At 43.9% G+C, this 19,040-nt stretch overlaps 1 protein-coding gene across 2 annotated transcripts in view; it reads right to left on the reverse strand.

Annotated features, from left to right (window-relative positions):
* Positions 1-19,040, reverse strand: part of ATP12A (ATPase H+/K+ transporting non-gastric alpha2 subunit) — a 54,883-nt gene that overhangs the window by 18,637 nt on the left and 17,206 nt on the right. For both annotated transcript variants that reach the window (XM_030221154.1, XM_030221153.1), the window contains 8 exons: positions 14,709-14,977; positions 11,554-11,752; positions 11,293-11,402; positions 10,907-11,041; positions 7,957-8,149; positions 4,642-4,817; positions 2,028-2,164; positions 276-426 (listed from right to left, as the gene is read on the reverse strand). In XM_030221154.1, the coding sequence (XP_030077014.1) occupies positions 276-426; positions 2,028-2,164; positions 4,642-4,817; positions 7,957-8,149; positions 10,907-11,041; positions 11,293-11,402; positions 11,554-11,752; positions 14,709-14,977 (1,370 nt within the window). The remainder of the gene's footprint in view (positions 1-275; positions 427-2,027; positions 2,165-4,641; positions 4,818-7,956; positions 8,150-10,906; positions 11,042-11,292; positions 11,403-11,553; positions 11,753-14,708; positions 14,978-19,040) is intronic.

Below are 19,040 nucleotides of genomic sequence, written 5' to 3' on the forward strand. Positions count from 1 at the left end.
TTTTTTCCTGAATTCTTTAGGTGAGCTGAGTTCCGAAATAGCAACAATGTCCCATGTATTTAAAGATATGATTGATAATCACCTTTCAATCTTTCCAGGTGAGAGAGAGGGAATGATATTGCAATAATGCTATTTTAATTAGAAAGAAGAGCTATGATATGTATAGAAGCAAATGCCTTCTGACATCCAATGTAGAGTCTTTGAATACACGTACATGCAGAGTTTAAAAAGAAATGTCATAAATAAAAAGTTATCTACTTTGGTATTCAACTCACTTGTCTCTGACAGCCTTCCACTATAATCAATTTTTGCTGAGGGGAGGTACGAGCAAAGACAATCTCAGAATGATGGATCAAGATTTCATCCAAATCTTCCTGGTTCAAATCCTTCAGCTCTCCACCATTTACTACTGCTGCCTTTGCATCCCTGCAGACATCATACAAAGAAATAGCTTCTTATGTCACAACTCTTGTGGACTAAGAGGCCATGGGAGTTTCCATGGGTTAGCAGCCTCTACCCTAAAGTTTAATGTCCAGGTAAATGAGTTGGGTAGAAAACTATCAAAAGAAAATTTGCTCTGAGATATGGTTTATTGGGTTTTCATATATCACCTTTACAAACCAGGTCAAAGTGGTGTACAAGTATATAAAAACTGCAATCAGAAAGAACACCATCAACAATAGGAAAGAAAGAACACACGCACTCCAACAAGAAGACAACTAACACTCACACTAAACCCAAAGGGGAGAGTCCCACCAGTAGCCCATTATACATGTGAATCAGTCTTGATTGTGAGACAGTGGCAAGAGGTCATGGCTACCATATTGGATTTGGAGTGGCCATGGGCAGGAGTGAATGGGCATCACTCCTGCTCTAACAGACCTCACTAGACCACCAGTGATATTCAGGTCCAGGGCCTATGGGGTGAGGCACAGGGGGTAGAGATTTTCTAGTCAGGACAGGGCTGTGAATCCTAAGGTGAAGGTTTGAGCTTGAGGGTGGGGGGGGGGGGGGGGGGTTGCCTAGATCTCAGAAATGGCTTATGAAGCCAAGACTGCTATTCAGCTTCCCATGCCCTAGCTACCTACATGACTGGCTCAATATCGGCCTTGGTTGCATTGTGAGGTTGCAGGCAGTCTCCTATCATTGGCAAATGAAAAAACAGTTTTGGCTTAATGCTGTCCTAACTTTATCCAGATACAGAGTTGGCAGACTGAACATTGTCGCTAACCAGATAACTCCCAGTTCCGCCCAGATTTTACCCCTGTCCAACCAGCACTGCCTAGATAGGGCTAATGCAATCTGCCTGAATTTGATACAATCTAAGTAAGTGCTGCTGAAAATCTAGGTAACTGATGAGCAGGACTTATCCAGATAGGAGCCACTCCAACCTGGATAACTCCCAGTTCCACTAAATATCGGGCCCTAGAGTTTGAGCTAAGCTCCTTAATTGGCTCCTCTTTGATGTCCAGCTTTGTAAAACTCAGTATTTATGTGCCAACAGTTACAGACATGGGCTACAAAATTGCTCCCAATACCTAAGTACTGGCATTTACACATTCAAAACCCTGAATGGTGCCGCTCAGTTTTTGACTATTTCCTTGTAAAATGGCTGTTTCGACTGTATCTGTTGCAAACTACTCATGCATTTTGAGTGTCTTAATAGGCATTTAGAAACTATTCTGTGTTCTGTGAGCCTTTTGTAAAATGCTCAGGAAATTATGCATGTCCTGACTTGGATGCCTCTTTTCCAACCTAGATGACCTATGCAATATCGGCCTTCATGTGCAAAAACTTACTACATAGGCAGGCCAAAATATATCACTCTTGTTGTTGTTGTGGAAGGCCACAATGTGTTAAAAGAAATGTGCAAAATGCAAAACTTTCAGCCTCAGGTCAGCCAGTGCCATTTTGAGAAATAGCAGCAGTACATCAGGAGCAATAGGGGATTGGCTTAGCTCTAGACAAGATGTGAATGGGGTGCAAGGTAAGTCTGGAAGGTTCATGGGAGCAACATCAATACTTACCGCTTATTGACTTGCTCAACAGGAATATTCAGGCGCTTGGCAACGTCATCGATGGTCTCACTGCCAGCTGAGATGATACCAACACTCTTGGCAATTGCCTTTGCTGTGATAGGATGATCACCAGTGACCATAATAACCTTAAGTAGTGAAAGGAAACCAGTTGAAAATAGAAGCTTGAACCTACAAAATCTTCACATCAGACCTGATACTCCAGTGGATACAGTCCTCTCATATTACTGAAGGGTAATTTTATAACAGTGCAAATAGATTAAAGGGCTCATTTTCAAAATATAAAAATATCCAAAAAAAAACATTATAAGGTGGCAGAAAAATGTTTTTCTCTCAAAAACATCCAAATTGTGATGTTTGGCACCCTGATTTTAGACGTTTTGCTCCACAGTTTTGTCCAAATTTCAACGATGCATGTTTTGGGTGGGACATGGGCGGCACCAAAAGATAGATGTTTTTCTGCAATAATGGAAAAAATTAAAACATCTAGGGCCAAAGTAAAGACATTTTTAGCTAGACCTGTTTCAATCACAACTAAGTGACCAAAAGATGCCCTACATGACCACTGGAGGGATTAAGGCACAACCCTCCCCTAATTCCCCTAGTGGTCACTGACTGCCTCCCAGCCACTTTAGATGTGATAGTGATAGTACATACCAGGATCTATGACAGCTTCAGATATCATGGCCATTCCGATTTGAACAGCAAACAGGTCGAGGAGTGGCCTAGACGTCAATGCAGTGGACTGTAGAGAAGGGCACCCAGGCCCATATCTCACTTTAACTGGTAAACTTTTGGTGAAATATGAGAGCCCTCCAAAAAAAAAACACTAAATACCTACCTACATATAGGTGAAACCTGCAAGCTTGAAAGCTATTCTACAGTGAGTTTCAGTAGGTGTGATGGATTTTGGAGGGTTCCCCATACAATATAAGGGGGTTACGGTAAGATATGTACCTGGGACCTTTTCATGTGAAGTCTACTGAAGCGCCCCCTAGATTGCCCTGATGGGTTGTCTGTGTGGCCAATCTACTAAGAATGATGCCCCCCACCCCCACCCCCCAGACATCCCCATGGCTGTTTTTTGTGCATTTTTCTCTTGGGACATTTTCCAAAATGGTCCCAAAAGAAAAATGCACTGAGCATAAAAAATCTAGAAAAAGGTGATTCTTGAACCAAAAAGATAGACTTTTCAGGTTCAAAAATGGCTATGTTCCCACTGGAGTTTTGGAAATTTTTAGCAGAACGTCCCAAATTAGACTTGGATGTTTGTTCTTCACCACACGTTTTGGGGGTGGGACGGGGTTAGTGACCACTAGAGGAGTAAAGGGAGGTCATCCCTGATTCCCTCCAGTGGTCATCTGGTCATTTGGGGCACCTTTTTATGCCTTATTTGTAACAAAAATGGGTCCAGCTCAAAACAGCCAAGATTTAGTGCTGGACGTTTTTGCTTTGTTCCATTTTGGCTCAAAGACGTCCAAGTCTTAGGAACGTTCAAGTCCCACCTTGAACATGCCTCCAATACGCCCCCTTGAGATTTGGACGTCCTTCCGATGGACTTCCGAGAAAGACGTCCAAAATGCGGTTTCGATTATACCGATTTGGACGTTTCTGTGAGATGGACGTCCAAGTGCCGATTTATGTCACTTTTTGGACGTCCATCTCTTTCGAAAATGAGCCTGAAAGTCTCACCACGAGACTTTATTTTTTTTTCTTTTTGTAGAAAGATGTTGGTGACAGCTTTACAGATACTTTGAGTCCTGATGCAGGCATATTGTTGCTGAAACACGGCACCATATCGAGTCCATTGTATCTGCCTTCTGGCAATAAAGACTTTTGTTCACCTACATCTGGAGTCCTACTATTGGTTGGCCAACATCCCTTCCCTACTTTTTTTGGCATATATACTGTTTCTGTAGGGGATCCTTCCTTGTTGTTTCAGTGCAAAATTAGTTGATCCAATTACCCCCTTGGGGTGAGTTCCCAAATGGTAGCAGTTCTATAAATGAGTAGGTGCCTTGATGCTACACAGGCAGCATCTATTCTACAATGGCATCTGGGCACCCAGATTCCATGCTAGAACACTAGCACAACCCAGTACACTTTACATTTAGGCACCCCGCAGTTACAGCAGCCTTAGAGCTGGCATATTTAAGTGCACCTAAATGCAGTAAGGTTACATGTAACTTAACCACTATGATCAGCATTTTAAACTGTGATGACTGAAAATTGGCCCAGTTCTTTTTATTCCTACTCATAACCCATGTATAATTAGCAGTCAGTTCAAATAACTGGAAATCATTTACATTTTTGTCTGTTGATGTACATCTGCCTGAGCTTCCTGAACTATTTTCCACACTGTCTCCTATTAGATGAACTAGGCAATTGCTCAGGATGGCACAATTTCTCAGGGATTTCCTAGGAATGAGCACACAGGGCCCTGCCTGGATGACTCCACTGGCCAATATCTCATTCTCAGGCATCGTACTGCAACCCCTTCTCCCTTTGTGCTCTTTTATGCACAGAAATGCCTTTCCAAATATTTTCCTACATGGGTTATCAGAAGAACTCTGATGCTATAGCATTCAGACGGTGGAAAATCTACCTTAATTCCAGCACTGCGGCACTTGGTGACTGCGTCTGGCACAGTGGAACGAGGTGGGTCAATCATAGACATGAGCCCCACAAAGCAAAGGTTCGAGGTAGGAAAGTTCATAGCTTCAGTATCAAATGGATAGGATTCAGAAAACTCATCCTCTGGCAGGTATAGATGACAGAAACCTTTAATGAAACAAGAAAGCCTAGTCAGAAACATTAGAGACCAAAGGGAAGAGAAACGCATTGAAATGTAACCATTTATTGCCTTATCATTGCTAGACATGGGTCACAAGTAGCCCTCTTAACCTACCCTGGGGATGGCAGCACCTTACAATCTAACACACTTTAACATAGTACCGTACAGTGCCGTAGCGAGGGCTAATGACACCCTGGGCGGGTCACCGCTGCGCACCCCCCCCCCCCCCGGGTGCAGCACGGCGCGACCCCCCTCCCTCTGCGGTGCACCCCCCCTTCAGAGCGAACCCCCCCCCCCCCCGGACCACATTCTTACCTGCGGGAGGGCCGATCCGCCCCGAGTGCACGTCACTCGGAGCTGATTCAGCCCCGCTGGTTCCCTGCTCTCTCTCTGCCCCGGAACAGGAAGTAACCTTTTCCGGGGCAGAGGGAGCAGGGAACCAGCGGGGCCGGCACCCCTCCAAGCGCGTGCACCCGGGGCGGACCACCCTCCCGCCCCCCCTTCCTATGCCACTGGTATCGTAGCTTAGACCACTAGAAACTGTCTGAGTCTTCTGGCTTTTCCCCACAACTACATTCTATACTCTGGAAGAATTACTGTAGAACCCATTTCTATGTGGAAAGCAACACTATAAAGAGGTAATTTTGTAAAGCTATCTTACATGCGGAAAAAAGGTTTTTAGGAAATTGTGCAGCTCTATATGCGTGTATAAATACATGCACTGAAAAAGATGTCATGCTCTTAATATGCACTTTGGAGGGAATTCAGTTAATGGCACCCAAAGTTAGGCAGGAAGACGATCCATACTAAGCTAGTGTCCTGTAAAGGCTGCTCTGCACAAAGCACCCTTTTCAAAATACCAACCTAGGGGTCCTTGTACTAAGCTGCGGGAAAAATGGCCCTGTGCTAGTGGTGGGGGCTGTTTTTACTGTGTGCCAGGGTCCTTTTTCCCCGCAGCCAGTAACCCCCCCCCCAAAAATGGCCACGCGGTGAGAGTGCCATGAGGCGGGGAGCCCTTACCGCCAACCATTGAGGTGCCGATAAGGGCCCTGGTGCTAACCCGGTGGTAACTGGGCAGCATGTGGTGATGCCCGATTACCGCCAGGTTACCTCTGCACAAGCCATTTCTGGAGGTTTTCTTTTTTTTCCCCCGGAAATGGCATGTGCTCAGGGCAGGACTACTGCCAGTGGCTGCGTTGGGCTGGAGGTAGTCGGAAGAGCGAGCAGTAAGCCTGCATTCGGCTTACTGCCACTCTGTAAAAGGACCCCCCCCCCCCCCCCAGTGTGCATTTCGCTCCTAACTTTCGATACCAGCAATTATGCCTGCCAAAAGCTGGTGTAAAATTAGGTGGGCAAACAACAGTATTCTATAACATCGCACCTAACTTCTTGGAATGCGCCTGACCCACCCATGTTCCTCCTATGGCCACACCCCCTTTGCATTCTATATTATGCATATGCATAACATAGAATAGGGTGCAGGGCACATGCATAAGACACTCATAATTGTTTCAAAATAATGCCAATAATTGGTTGTTATTGCTTAATTACACAATTAATTTAGGCGAGACCAACTTTAGGCGACCTATACAGAATCCAGGGGCTTGTGCATAACCATTCCCAGGGATACAGTCTGGGTGGAGCAGGGGCAGAATTGTCCTGTACATATATATTTAGTAACAGAAACAGAGGGAAATGTAGGCAGATAAAGACCATATGGCCTATCCAGTCTGTCTATTCATGCCATCTACTCTCCCTATCGCTCCCTTAGAGATCCTATGTACTTATCTCAAGTTCTCTTGAATTCAGATACTATTTTCATCTCCACTACTTCCACTGGGAGGTCGTTCCACAAATTCGCCACCCTTTCCATGAAGAACTATTTTCTCAGGTTACTTCTGAGTCTATCCCCTTTCACCTTCATCCTATACCCTATCATTGCAGAGCTTCCTTTCAACTGAAAGATACTCTCCTCCTGTGCATTTATGTCACGTGGAGGGGCATAATCAAAAGGGACGTCCAAGTTTTCATGAGGACATCCTCACAGAACATCCCCAACCAGGGGCAGGGAAACCCGTATTTTCAAAACAAGATGGACGTCCATCTTTTGTTTCGATAATACGGTTAAAGACGTCCAAATCCTGAAATTTGGTCGTCCCTAGATTTGGTCATCCCTAGACTTGGTCATTTCTGATTTTCGGCGATAATGGAAACCAAGGGCATCCATCTCAGAAATGACCAAATCCAAGCCATTTGGTCATGAGAGGAGCCAGCATTCGTAGTGCACTGGCCCCCTGATATGCCAGGACACCAACCGGGCACCCTAGGGGGCACTGCAGTGGACTTCATAAATTGCTCCCAGGTACATAGCTCCCTTACCTTGTGTGCTGAGTCCCCCAAACCCCCACCTAAAACACCTACCCCCAACTGTACACCAGTACCTTCGCCCTTACGGGTGAAGGGGGGCACCTACAAGTGGGTACAGTGGGTTTCTGGTGGGTTTTGGAGGGCTCGCTGTTTCCTCCACAAACGTAACAGGTAGGGGGGATGGGGATGGGTCTGCCTGCCTGAAGTGCACTGCACCCACTAAAACTGCTCCAGGGACCTGCATACTGCTGTCATGGACCTGAGTATGACATCTGAGGCTGGCATAGAGGCTTGCACAACATTTTTAAAGATGTTTTTTGAGGGTGGGAGGGGGTTAGTGACCCCAATTCCATTCGGTGGTCATCTGGTCATTTTGGGCACCTTTTTGTGCCTTATTTGTAACAAACATGTCCAGGTGAAAACGTCCAAGTGTTCGTCAGGAATGTCCTTGCTTTTTTCGATTATGGGTCAAGGGTGTCCAAGTGTTAGGCACGCCCAAGTCCTGTCTTTGCTACGCCTCACTTGTGACTAATGTCATGAACATTGCATTGAAACTACTTGTTGAATTACATCCAGCTATTTATCCTACTTCCATTGCAGTGACAAACCTTTCCTCATCTCTCAATTTAATCTTACAAAATCTAAATTTTATTTGTTCAGTGTCTCCCAGCAAATTTTATCTAGTGGCCACTTAGACTGAATAGCTAGCTTTTACCCTCAAATCCCCCCAGAAGCATCGGATCCCTCCACGTTACTTACCCAGTACTCTCTCTCCCAGCCCCCCTAGTTCCATATATGCGGTTTGAAAAGCATCCTTCATCTCTTCATCCAGTGTCTGTTCTTTGCCTCCAATCATGATGGTACTACATCGATCCAGTATCCTCTCTGGTGCGCCTTTCATCACCAACAGGAACCTCTTATCATTGGGGTCATCTGTTTCATGTATTGATAGCTGTGAATGACAAGTGCAAAAGACCTTATGATTCATCATTATTAGCTACTAGGTTATTATCATGTAGAGATGACTGTTTCAGTAGAAAATGTTGTTATATCATACTACTAGTAAAAAAAGGCCCGTTTCTGACACAAATGAAATGGGCGCTAGCAAGGTTTTCCTCAGCTCCCCTGCAGCCACCCATGTCCAGCGACCCTCCTCTCCCCCTGCCCCCCCACAGTCACCCATGTCCAGCAACCCTCCTCTCTCCCCTGCTCCCTCTCCTGCCACCCATGTCCAGCGACCCTCCTCTCTCCCCTGCCCCCTCTAGCCACCCATGTCCAGCGACCCCCTGCCCCCCTGCAGCTACCCATGTCCAGCAACCCTCCTCTCTCCCCTGCCCCCCCACAGTCACCCATGTCCAGCGACCCTCCTCTCTCCCCTGCTCCCCCTCCAGCCACCCATGTCCAGCGACCCTCCTCTCTCCCCTGCCCCCACCTCCAGCCACCCATGTCCAGCGACCCTCCTCTGGACATGGATCAGCTGTGAGGCATGTTTTTTTTTTCCCCCTGGGTTCTGAAGTTGCCATCATAATGGCTACGGTGATGTCAGCCTGATCTTCGGAGCCTAGCAGACCAACTCGGAATGAGCCATGGTCCGAGGCAGCAAGTCAGAACGTTGGAGGTGAGAATTATTATATAGGATGAGCCACTTTTACCAAGCTATGACAAAAGGGGGCCTGCGCTGGCATCTGGGCCGAGGTCCCTTTTTACCGCAGTAGGTAAAAGGTGGGTCCTGCTTTTCTCTAGGAAATGGATGTTTGGTAATTAAAGCATTTGCCACGTGGCCATTTTAGGGGGAGCCCTTACTGCCACCCATTGAGGTGGCAGTAAGGACTCCTGCCCTAACCCAGCGGTAACCGGGCAGCATGTGACACTGCCCAATTACTGCCGGGTACACACCGGTACTAGAAAAATAAATATATTTTTGTAGCACCAGATATGATGGCATGCTGGGAGTGGGAAGTGCCGCTGGGCTGCAGTGGTAGCCCGGGGAGACTTCCTTTTTAGAGAGCGGTAAGCCCACATTGGGCTTACTGCTGCTTTGTACCTTAATTCTACTCCATGCAAGCTCTTTCTCTCAAGGACCAAGGCAAGGAGCTTAGGGTCCAAGTTTAACTCTGAGGCAGCAAAAAGCCTACAAGTTACAGTGTTTGAAAGGAGTACATGTTTTGCTCAAGGCTTTCAGTTTTATTGCTACATCTGGGAAGAAAAACATTCCAGTGGAAAATATTGTATAGGCAGTTTAAATCTCCCCTGCTTAAATTTCTTATGATGAGTGCATTTTTCGCATTCAGCGCATTTTTTATGAAGTTAATGAAGTCAAAGTAGACATTTTCACTAGTAGATTTCACAAGGATTAAATTGAAAATTCATTTTCATAAGGACTAAATTGAAATTTTACATAGACCTATAAAGAATATGATGATTGGCTAATATAATAAATGAGGGATATATTGTTTGATCTTTAAGGGTAATCTCTCCTTTTGAAAAATTTTGGCCCAGTACCACATAATGTGCACTTTTTGTTACTTTGGCACATGCAATTTTGTAAAGGCAAAGGCATTCTCACAAAGTATTAATGAATACAAATCAGCTCGTTATAGTGAATTGTGCACAGCATGCAAAATAAATCTCAACAAGTCATAGGGGACCTTTTACTAAGCTGAATTAGGTGGTAATGTGCAACTAATATTTGATTATACCACTTCAAAATAAAGGATCAAAGCGGTGTACAATAATAAAAACATTTAAAATAATAACATATTAAAAATAACAAATCTGCAGATAACCAAGGGCTCAACCCACTCAGGTTTCAGGAACATCAACACCAAAAGCCAAGGTAAAATAACGGGCTTTAAGCATAGGCTTAAACCGATGTATCAATCTCTGTGCTTGAACCTCTAAAGGGAGTGGGCTGCATAGAAGAGGCACCAAATAAAAAATATGCCTCTCTTCATGTAACCAATAAACGAGTCTCGGTTACTGGAGGGACAGTCAGCATTAAACAATCAAAGAACGCAGAGCCCTAACTGTCACTGATGAATATTTTCATAATATACTCAATACCATCAACTTCAAATAAATCCTATACTTTACTGGTATCCAGTTATGATGCACATATAACAGGGTGACGTGATCAAATCTACGCAACCTCCCTAACAATCGAATTATCCCCAACTATCCAATTGACTAACAGCTGACATCTCTTGTCCCACAGCTACTGAAAAGGTACAATTCGAAAACAAATTTTCAAACCATGCAAGAACCACACCTCGAAGTCCAGTCATCTGCAACCAACAAAGCAGCTGCTCACGGTCAATTACATTAAAAGCAGATGCCAGGTCTAGGGAAATAACCAAAGCTATCTCACCTCGATCTAAAATCAAACGTAACTCACTAAGCAATCCCACCAAGGTAGTTTCAGTACTATAACCATACTGAAATGCCATGTGCCTAGGATGCAACACCCCTGACCCTTCAATAAAATCCACTAGTTGATACACCTCTAATTTTGCCACCACTTTCGCCAAAACACAAAGCTGGAAACCACGAGGAGCAGGGCCATAAAATTGAAAGGCAGTTCAAGTACTGCAGGTCATTAATGGCTTTACATCATATCAGTTTGTCCTTGAATTCAGAAAGATATGGATCTGGTAGGGTATGCATGATATTGTTTTCAGGACAAAATTTTAAAAAATAAATAAATACACACCTGAAATTTGTTTGTGGAGTTGAACGGTACTTCACTCACTTTTCTGTTTTGGTCCCTAATGCCCATTACATTTCCTGTGATGACTTCAGAAAACTTCAACAGGGCCGTTTCTGAGGCATCTCCCACCACAACTCTCTGCAAACAAAGGGAAACTGTATTCCAGTAAACAAGCAATTGAGAAGAACCAGTGGAAGACAGGGACAGAGAGACTGCAGTAAGGGTAAGTTCTTTGGGTCTGTTGACTTCCTGGAAGTCTGAATAAAACATGAAAGAAAGGGACTGGAAAAACCCTGCAGATGCCTTCAGAACAAAACAAGCAACTAAGGAAGCCCAACTGGTCTACGAAACTTTCTCAGAGGAAAGAGGATTCGATTATCTCTGTGTACCTTCAATATTGGGGCATTTTCTTGTCCAGGTCTGAATTCAGCTCGGTTGCAAAGGGTTACAATCTTTATCAAGGCATTCCAGGTTTCAGAATGTTGGTCAAATGACTGAGCTAAAATAAAATAAAACAATGGAATATTAATTTCATGATAACAAACCATTTTAACTCTGGAGAAAATACAGAAGGAAAAGGTGAAAACAGCAATGAGGCTATGCTGCCCATCTCTGGTTGTCTAGGGTTATGCCGACGCTAGTATATTTACATGTTTGATCTTCACTGGTGTCAGCTGAATGTATCTGGTTGTCAAACCAAAGATGGGCTACAGTCATCCTGTTTTGGGTGAGAGTTCCTGTCTTGTCAGAGCAGATAATGGAGGTGGAGCCAAGTGTCTCCACTGCTTCCAGGTTCTTCACCAGGCAGTTCTTCTTTGCCATTCGTTTTGCTGTCAGAGAGAGGGTTACCTAGAACAGTGGACATATACACCCACTGTTAGCCAGATAACACTTGTGATTTTCTAGTACGCCCCAGAGTTGTAAAATCCAGTGGCAACAAGTTGTTCAAAGCACCTTTTGCAGTTGCTACTTCTGAAAGGGAAGGAATGGGGGGGGGGGGGGGGGAAGAGTGTGCATATATTTTAACACACAAACACACACCTGTTGTTTCCTCCTGCAACCTAAACACCTCCCTGGGAATGCTTCTTCTTAAAAGTGGGCATTTTGTAAAAGCCCGAATGCACTTCCAGTTGTTCTAACAACTCTCCAGCAAAGCAATCTAGCTACCCAGAGTCAACATAAATAGGTGGAAAATAATAAATTAACGGATCAGTATTCAAAGGCATTTATCAGGGATGGAGCAGTTTCTAGACTAAGTGCCAGTGAGAGGAATATTTAGTGCCAGTAACTGGATAAAGCCAATGAATATTTCTGCTGTCCAGCATGACACCACTGAGATATTTATGGGGTGGTCCATGGGTGGTCCTTGAATAGAGCCAGAGGTTTTCCGCTTAGGCAATATTCTATCTATCTACTTATCATTTCTATAGCGCTACAAGGCATACGCAGCGTTGAATATTCAGTGCCATTACCTGGATAAATATCTGTATAACCAAAAGCAGCAGAACAAAATCTTTGTGGGTAATGGCTGAACATCACTGCTATTTGGATGCTGCTGCCAGTTCAGTGCTCTACCCAGATTTTTGTCTGTGGCACAGGTGTTTAAAAAAAAAAAAACTGCTGACCACTGCAGGCTCAATATCTGGGGTGGGGGGGAGGAGTAAATAAATAAACTCTGGCTAAATCCCTTAAGAATTGCTCTCATTATCTCTCTGCCTCATTGATATGGAAAATGTACAGAAAGAGAATCCTAACGTCATGCATTTTCTTGGTTTTCAGCAAGTATAGGTAGCCATTAATAATCTGGCCGATATTCAGAACTATTTAACTGGACAGGAGCGGCTTCTGGCTGGTTACATAATGTTTTAGCGCCCTGACCACGGATTTCAGAAGGAGGGCTAGATTCTATATATGATGCCTGAAAATTCCACGCAGAAAAAAAAATACGCCTAGGTGTATTCTCTAATGTACGCCTACATTTTATAGAATAGGTTTACATTTCCATATGGTATATAGAATAGGCCAAGCGCCAGTCCACACAACTAAATTTAGTCGCAGTCAATTACGCCAATTAAAACCTGGTGTAAATCCCAATGCCTAAATTAGATGCAAAGCGGGTGTATTCTATAACAACGTACATAGAATACTGGGTAAGCATGCCTAACTTTGGGCGCTAGCATTTACAACAGGCTAAGTCTGGCACCCAAAGTTAGGTGTAGAAATCAGTGCTAAACGCCATTCTATAAAGGACGAACACCTTTACAGAATAGTGCTTAGTGGTGATTTTTTTCTGCATCCATTTTTGTGTACTATTTATAGAATTCCCCCATGTGCATGTCAGCAGCAGCCCCTCCCATGCTCCATCCACGTGAATGCCCCCCCCCCCCCTTGCATTTATGCCCTGTGCCACTTAGGTGATTTTCTGCAACTTAAGCAGATATATGTGTACTTACGTGCCAAAAGGCTGGTATATTCTGTACATTTACACTTTCAAGTGGCGCATAAGTGCAGGCTCCCAGTTATAGAACTGGCCTTAAGTGTGGGCTGCAGGGATGAACTGACTATATGAGCAACCTGGCAGTACCTGAGGGCATAGGGCAGTGGCGTGGACCCAATACTTCCATCCCACATGCCCAACATCCCTCTCTCCTCTCTGTCCCCAGGATCAGGACACCACCTCTCTCCCCCTCCTATGCTCTCATCTCAGGACCCCCCCCCCCCCTTTCGTCCATCCAGGCAGGAGCAGCGGCAGGTACACTGGCTGTCTGCTGCTGAAATTTCCCTCTCCCATGGCCCACCCCCTTCTGACTACTTCCTTCTCCCAAAAAGGTGGGCCAAGACAGAGGGAAGGTCTGACATCAGTGGCCGGCCTAAATGAAAAGGTCAGTGGCACTGTAGGCAGGGGGAGAGAGAGGCAGCAGGACTGGGGGGGGGGGGGGGACATAATGATCCTAATTGCCCGAGGGCCCAGATCACTGTCAGTCCACACCTGGTGGAATGCATTTCTTTAATTATCTCCTCTTATATATGTAGCTTTTGCATTTGTCTGGCAGTTACACATGCAAGTTACAAAATGTGCCCTCAAATGTCTAAATGTTGGCAAATACGAGTAATGTCCCACAGGAAGCCACTCTTTTTTTCTTGTCTTTTATTTAACATGACTGTTCCTTGTTGAATATGTCCACAAATACGTATGTGCTCTTGTATGTCTTTGTCTCCCAGATTCTACATATGGCACCGATCAAAGATGCACGCACAAATTAATTGGCTTAGAAGCCAATTCACTGCAATAAACTGAAGTTATCAATTATTGCAGTTAATTGCCATTATCAAAAATGTGCAAGGACGACTTCCTGAGCATTATACTATAACCCTGCAAGCCTAAATCCAATTCAGAAAGGGGCGTGGCTAGTGGTGGGGCAGGGGCATTCCAAAAGATTGTGCACAGAGTTATGGAATTGCTCGCATCTTGTGCCCAAATACCAAGAGTTGGGCATTTACACCAGGACTCACGTGGCATAAATACTGGTGCCCAAATTTGGGTGAGGGAATGGACTCTTAAGCGCTATTCTCTAAAGAGCACTCCCTGTATAGAATAGCGCTCCATGCCAACCTTTTTCTAGCATCCAAATTTCCTGAATCTGGTCCTATATGTATTCTACAGCAGGCTCTGTGTTCAGCAAATGTCTTTAATGTCCCTACTTGGGCATCCCTTTTCTGAGCTAGATGGCCTATGGAAATGGGGCTCTAAAGATCATTAATTCACCAGGTAGACTGGTTGTTGGCAAAAGGTGTGCAGACTTACAGTGACAGTGGCTAGCAGTCCTTCAGGCACGTTGGCGACGATAATTCCAATGAGGAAGATAATAGAGTCCAGGATCTTATACCCCATGCAGACAGCAATTATGAAGAAGATAACTCCAACAGAAACAGCTACACCTGCTACGATGTGGACAAAGTGCTCGATTTCAACAGCAATGGGTGTTTTCTCATTGCCTACTCCAGATGCCAGGGTTGCGATCCGTCCAATGATGGTGTTGTCACCTGTGTTGATTACAATGCCTCTTGCAGTTCCTGTAAAGAAAAACAAAGGTGAACCATCTAATCCCACTTGTATAACGTGTACTGGTAATAGAGAATGGAGAGAAGGATGAGAAAGGTTTTAGGAAGATAATGAATCAGGTCATGGGGCAGCCACAATGGCAGAAATATCAGTATGGAATCATGGTGAGTGAGAAATACAGAACATAAAGGTTTTGGCTCTAGCTCTGCAGGGTTTTAAAGATCTTAAAATAGGGATGCATGTCCATTTTTAAATGAAGTATGCGCAATACATAGTTTATGTAATATAATACCTTGTTAAGAGAAGTAATCCGATAATGCATGCATACTGGGTATTCTTAATGCACTGAATAAACAATATTTGGCAAGCCTCCAGAAAAATAATCTCAAGATTAATGGCTGTGTCCTAAAGTGTAATCTTGAAAGTTATGAAGATCATCGGGTTGGTACTGAAATACTACGGTCACTGTTTAAAAATATTACATAAGTACATAAGTAATGCCATACTGGGAAAAGACCAAGGGTCCATCGAGCCCAGCATTCTGTCCACGACAGCGGCCAATCCAGGCCAAGGGCACCTGGCAAGCTTCCCAAACGTGCAAACATTCTATACATGTTATTCCTGGAATTGTGGATTTTTCCCAAGTTCATTTAGTAGTGGTTTATGGACTTGTCCTTTAGGAAACCGTCTAACCAATTTTAAACTCTGCCAAGCTAACAGCCTTCACCACGTTCTCCTGCAACGAATTCCAGAGTTTAGTTATGCGTTGGGTGAAGAAAGATTTTCTCCGATTTCTTTTAAATTTGCTAAACTGTAGTTTCATCGCATGCCCCCTAGTCCTAGTATTTTTGGAAAGCGTGAACAGACACTTCACATCTGTAAACAATGTTGAATGTCCGGATAGAGCAGCAACTGGCTGTGCTATCCAGATAGTGGCTATATTGAGTCCGTGTAGTGCCTTTGAACAATCAAGTATAGATCTTGTCAGCGCAAATACCTGGATAACAGCAGCCATTATCTGGATATTTGCTTTTGAATATCTGTTCCTATGTTAATAAAAGCTATTTTGAATAACTGTAGACACCACTTGTGTGCAAAGATGCCATAAAGTGCAGTTAGGTGAGTATTGGGCTCATTTTTGAAAGAGAAGGACGCCCATCTTTCGACATAAATCGGAAGATGAACGTCCTTCTCTCAGAAATGTCCAAATCAGTATAATCGAAACCAGATTTTGGATGTCCCCAACTGCAGTCCATTGAAGGGACAGCCAAAGTTCAAGGGGGCGTGTTGGAGGCGTAGCGAAAGCAGGACTTGGGCATGCCTAACACTTGGACATCCTTGACCCATAATCAAAAAAAGCAAGGACATCCCTGATGAACACTTGGACATTTTCACCCGGACATGTTTGTTACAAATAAGGCATAAAAGGTGCCCAAAATGACCAGATGACCACCGGATGAAATCGGGGATGACCTCCCCTTATTCCCCAGTGGTCACTAACCCCCTCCCACCCTCAAAAAACATATTTAAAAATATGTCGTGCCAGCCTCAGATGTCATACTCAGGTCCATGACAGCAATATGCAGGTCCCTCGAGCAGTTTTAGTGGGTGCAGTGCACTTCAGACAGGTGGACCCATCCCCATCCGCTCCTCCCCCACCTGTTACGTTTGTGGAGGAAACAGCAAGCCCTCCAAAACCCACCAGAAACCCACTGTACCCACATATAGGTGCCCCCCTTCACCCGTAAGGGCTATGGTAGTGGTGTACGGTTGGGGGTAGTGGGTTTTAGTGGGGGTTGGGGGGCTCAGCACAAAAGGTAAGGGAGCTATGTTCTTGGCAGCAATTTATGAAGTCCACTGCAGTGCCCCCTAGGGTGCCCAGTTGGTGTCCTGGCATGTCAGGGGGACCAGTGCACTACAAATGCTGGCTCCTCCCATGACCAAATGGCTTGCACTTGGTTGTTTCTGACATGGACGTCTTTGGTTTCGAAAATCGCTGAAAATCACAAACGTCCATGTCTAGGGACGTCAAAATTTAAGGATTTGGACGTCCCTGATGGTATTTTTGAAACAAAAGATGGACGTCCATCTTGTTTCGAAAAGACAGGTTTCCCTGCCCCTAGATTTTGCCGTTTTGCAAGGACGTCCAAATCGAAACTTGAACGTCCCTTTCGAAAATGCCCTTCTATGTGCATTAGGCACTATTCCGGTTCCAAAACCTGGTCCTGGAGGCACCCCAGCCAGTCAGGTTTTTGGGATACCCACAATGAATATTCATTAGAGATATTTGCATACACTACCTCCACTGTATGCAAATCTCTCTCATGAATATTCATTGTCGATATCCCAAAAACTTGACTAGCTGGGGTGCCTCCAGGACAAGGTTTGGGAACCAGTGCACTATTCTATAAGGTAGTGGCTAAATGCCATAGGGCCAGATTCTGTAAATGGCATCTAAAATGCAGACGCATCCAATTAACACACCTAGTGCTATTCTATATAACATGCCTAAAGTTAGGCGCAGTATATAGAATAACTCATAGGACCGGGGAACATGTCTATATTTAGGTGTGGCCATTTATGCCACTGAAAACCTAATGTAAACACCGGCACCTAAACGTAGGCATATTCCCCCGAATTCTAACACAACATGCATAAATTTGAGTAATGTCCCAAACACACCCACACTCCTCCCATGGCTGTGCTCCCTTTTCAGCTATGCTCATTAGAACCTAAAAAGAAGCGTGCATAAATTCCGATTATTGCCATTGATGACAGTTGGTTGTTAGCAGGCAAACATCATCAATTGGCTCATTACTCAATTGAGTAGCATGGATAAAGTGGCCTATCCAATCTGCCAATTCTACCATTTACTATCCCTTTTCTCTGTTAGAGATACTGTGTGCTTGTTCCATGCTTTTCTGAATTCAGATACAGTCCTCATCTCCATTACCTCCACCAGGAGGCCATTCCGCGCATCCACCAACCTTTCCGCAAAGATGTACATCCTTAGATTCCTTCCAGGTCTATCCCTTTCTGCCTCATCATTCCAGAGCTTTCTCTCAATTGAAAGAGACTTGCTTCCTGTGCATTTATACCTCAGAGGTATTTAAATGTCTATCAAATCTTTCCTCTCTCACTTTTCTTCCAAAGTTTACATATTCAGATTTTCAAGTCTGTCCCCATTCGCTTTATAATGAAGACCACTGACCATCTTAGTAACCGCCCTCTGGACCAACTCTATCCTGCTAATATCTTTTTGAAGGTATGGAGGTTCATTTTAAAATCACATAGACTTCCAAAGTTACATATATTACCATGTAACTTAAGTCTAAGTGCTTCGAAAATACACCTCTATGTAACTTTGGAAGTCTATGTACTCTGAAAATGAGCACCATGGTTTCCATTGGTTCTTGCACAGAGTTATTCTATTGAAGTTTATGGTAATTAAAATAGATTGGTCAATCAGTTTGTTTCTTTTATATATGTTTCATGTTTTTTTATTTACTGTTAGTCTTGATGTAATATTGATTGTATTTGTATGTTTGTTTTTACTAATTACTTATGTTCTCTTGTAACCCACCCAGAACTGTAGATGGTGCGGGATATAAATATGTTAAATAAATACATTCCTGCCTCAGAGCTTTTGGGCAGGCTAGTACATAAAGGCTCATAGGTGTCTATGATGTAATAAACAACAGACATTATTGGCGAATGGGTAGTATACTTGATCTTGCATGCCTAAGATAGGAACTCCATTCTTAAAAGGAAAGTCTATTTTATTGTATTTGATATTGATGTTAAGTTTGTATAATTTTATCAGATTGTAAGGTGTATATCAAATACAATAAGGCAAATATAAAACATATGTTACCTTTACAAAATAGCCTCAGTGAGTATGTGTAGGGGGGGGAGGATTTTCAACCCCAAATATTTGTCTGGCTAACTCCCACTTTTAACTGGACAAATTTTATCAATATCAGCCTCCAAGTTCATCTCTGTATTCATAGTGAGTTGTTCTGGGAGCCAGAATTCAATGAATGCCAAAAGATCTGTATGAACAATTTTCAGAGC

This window comes from Microcaecilia unicolor, chromosome 12 (genome assembly GCF_901765095.1).
Source record: "Microcaecilia unicolor chromosome 12, aMicUni1.1, whole genome shotgun sequence".
In the NCBI taxonomy this organism is placed as follows: domain Eukaryota; kingdom Metazoa; phylum Chordata; class Amphibia; order Gymnophiona; family Siphonopidae; genus Microcaecilia; species Microcaecilia unicolor.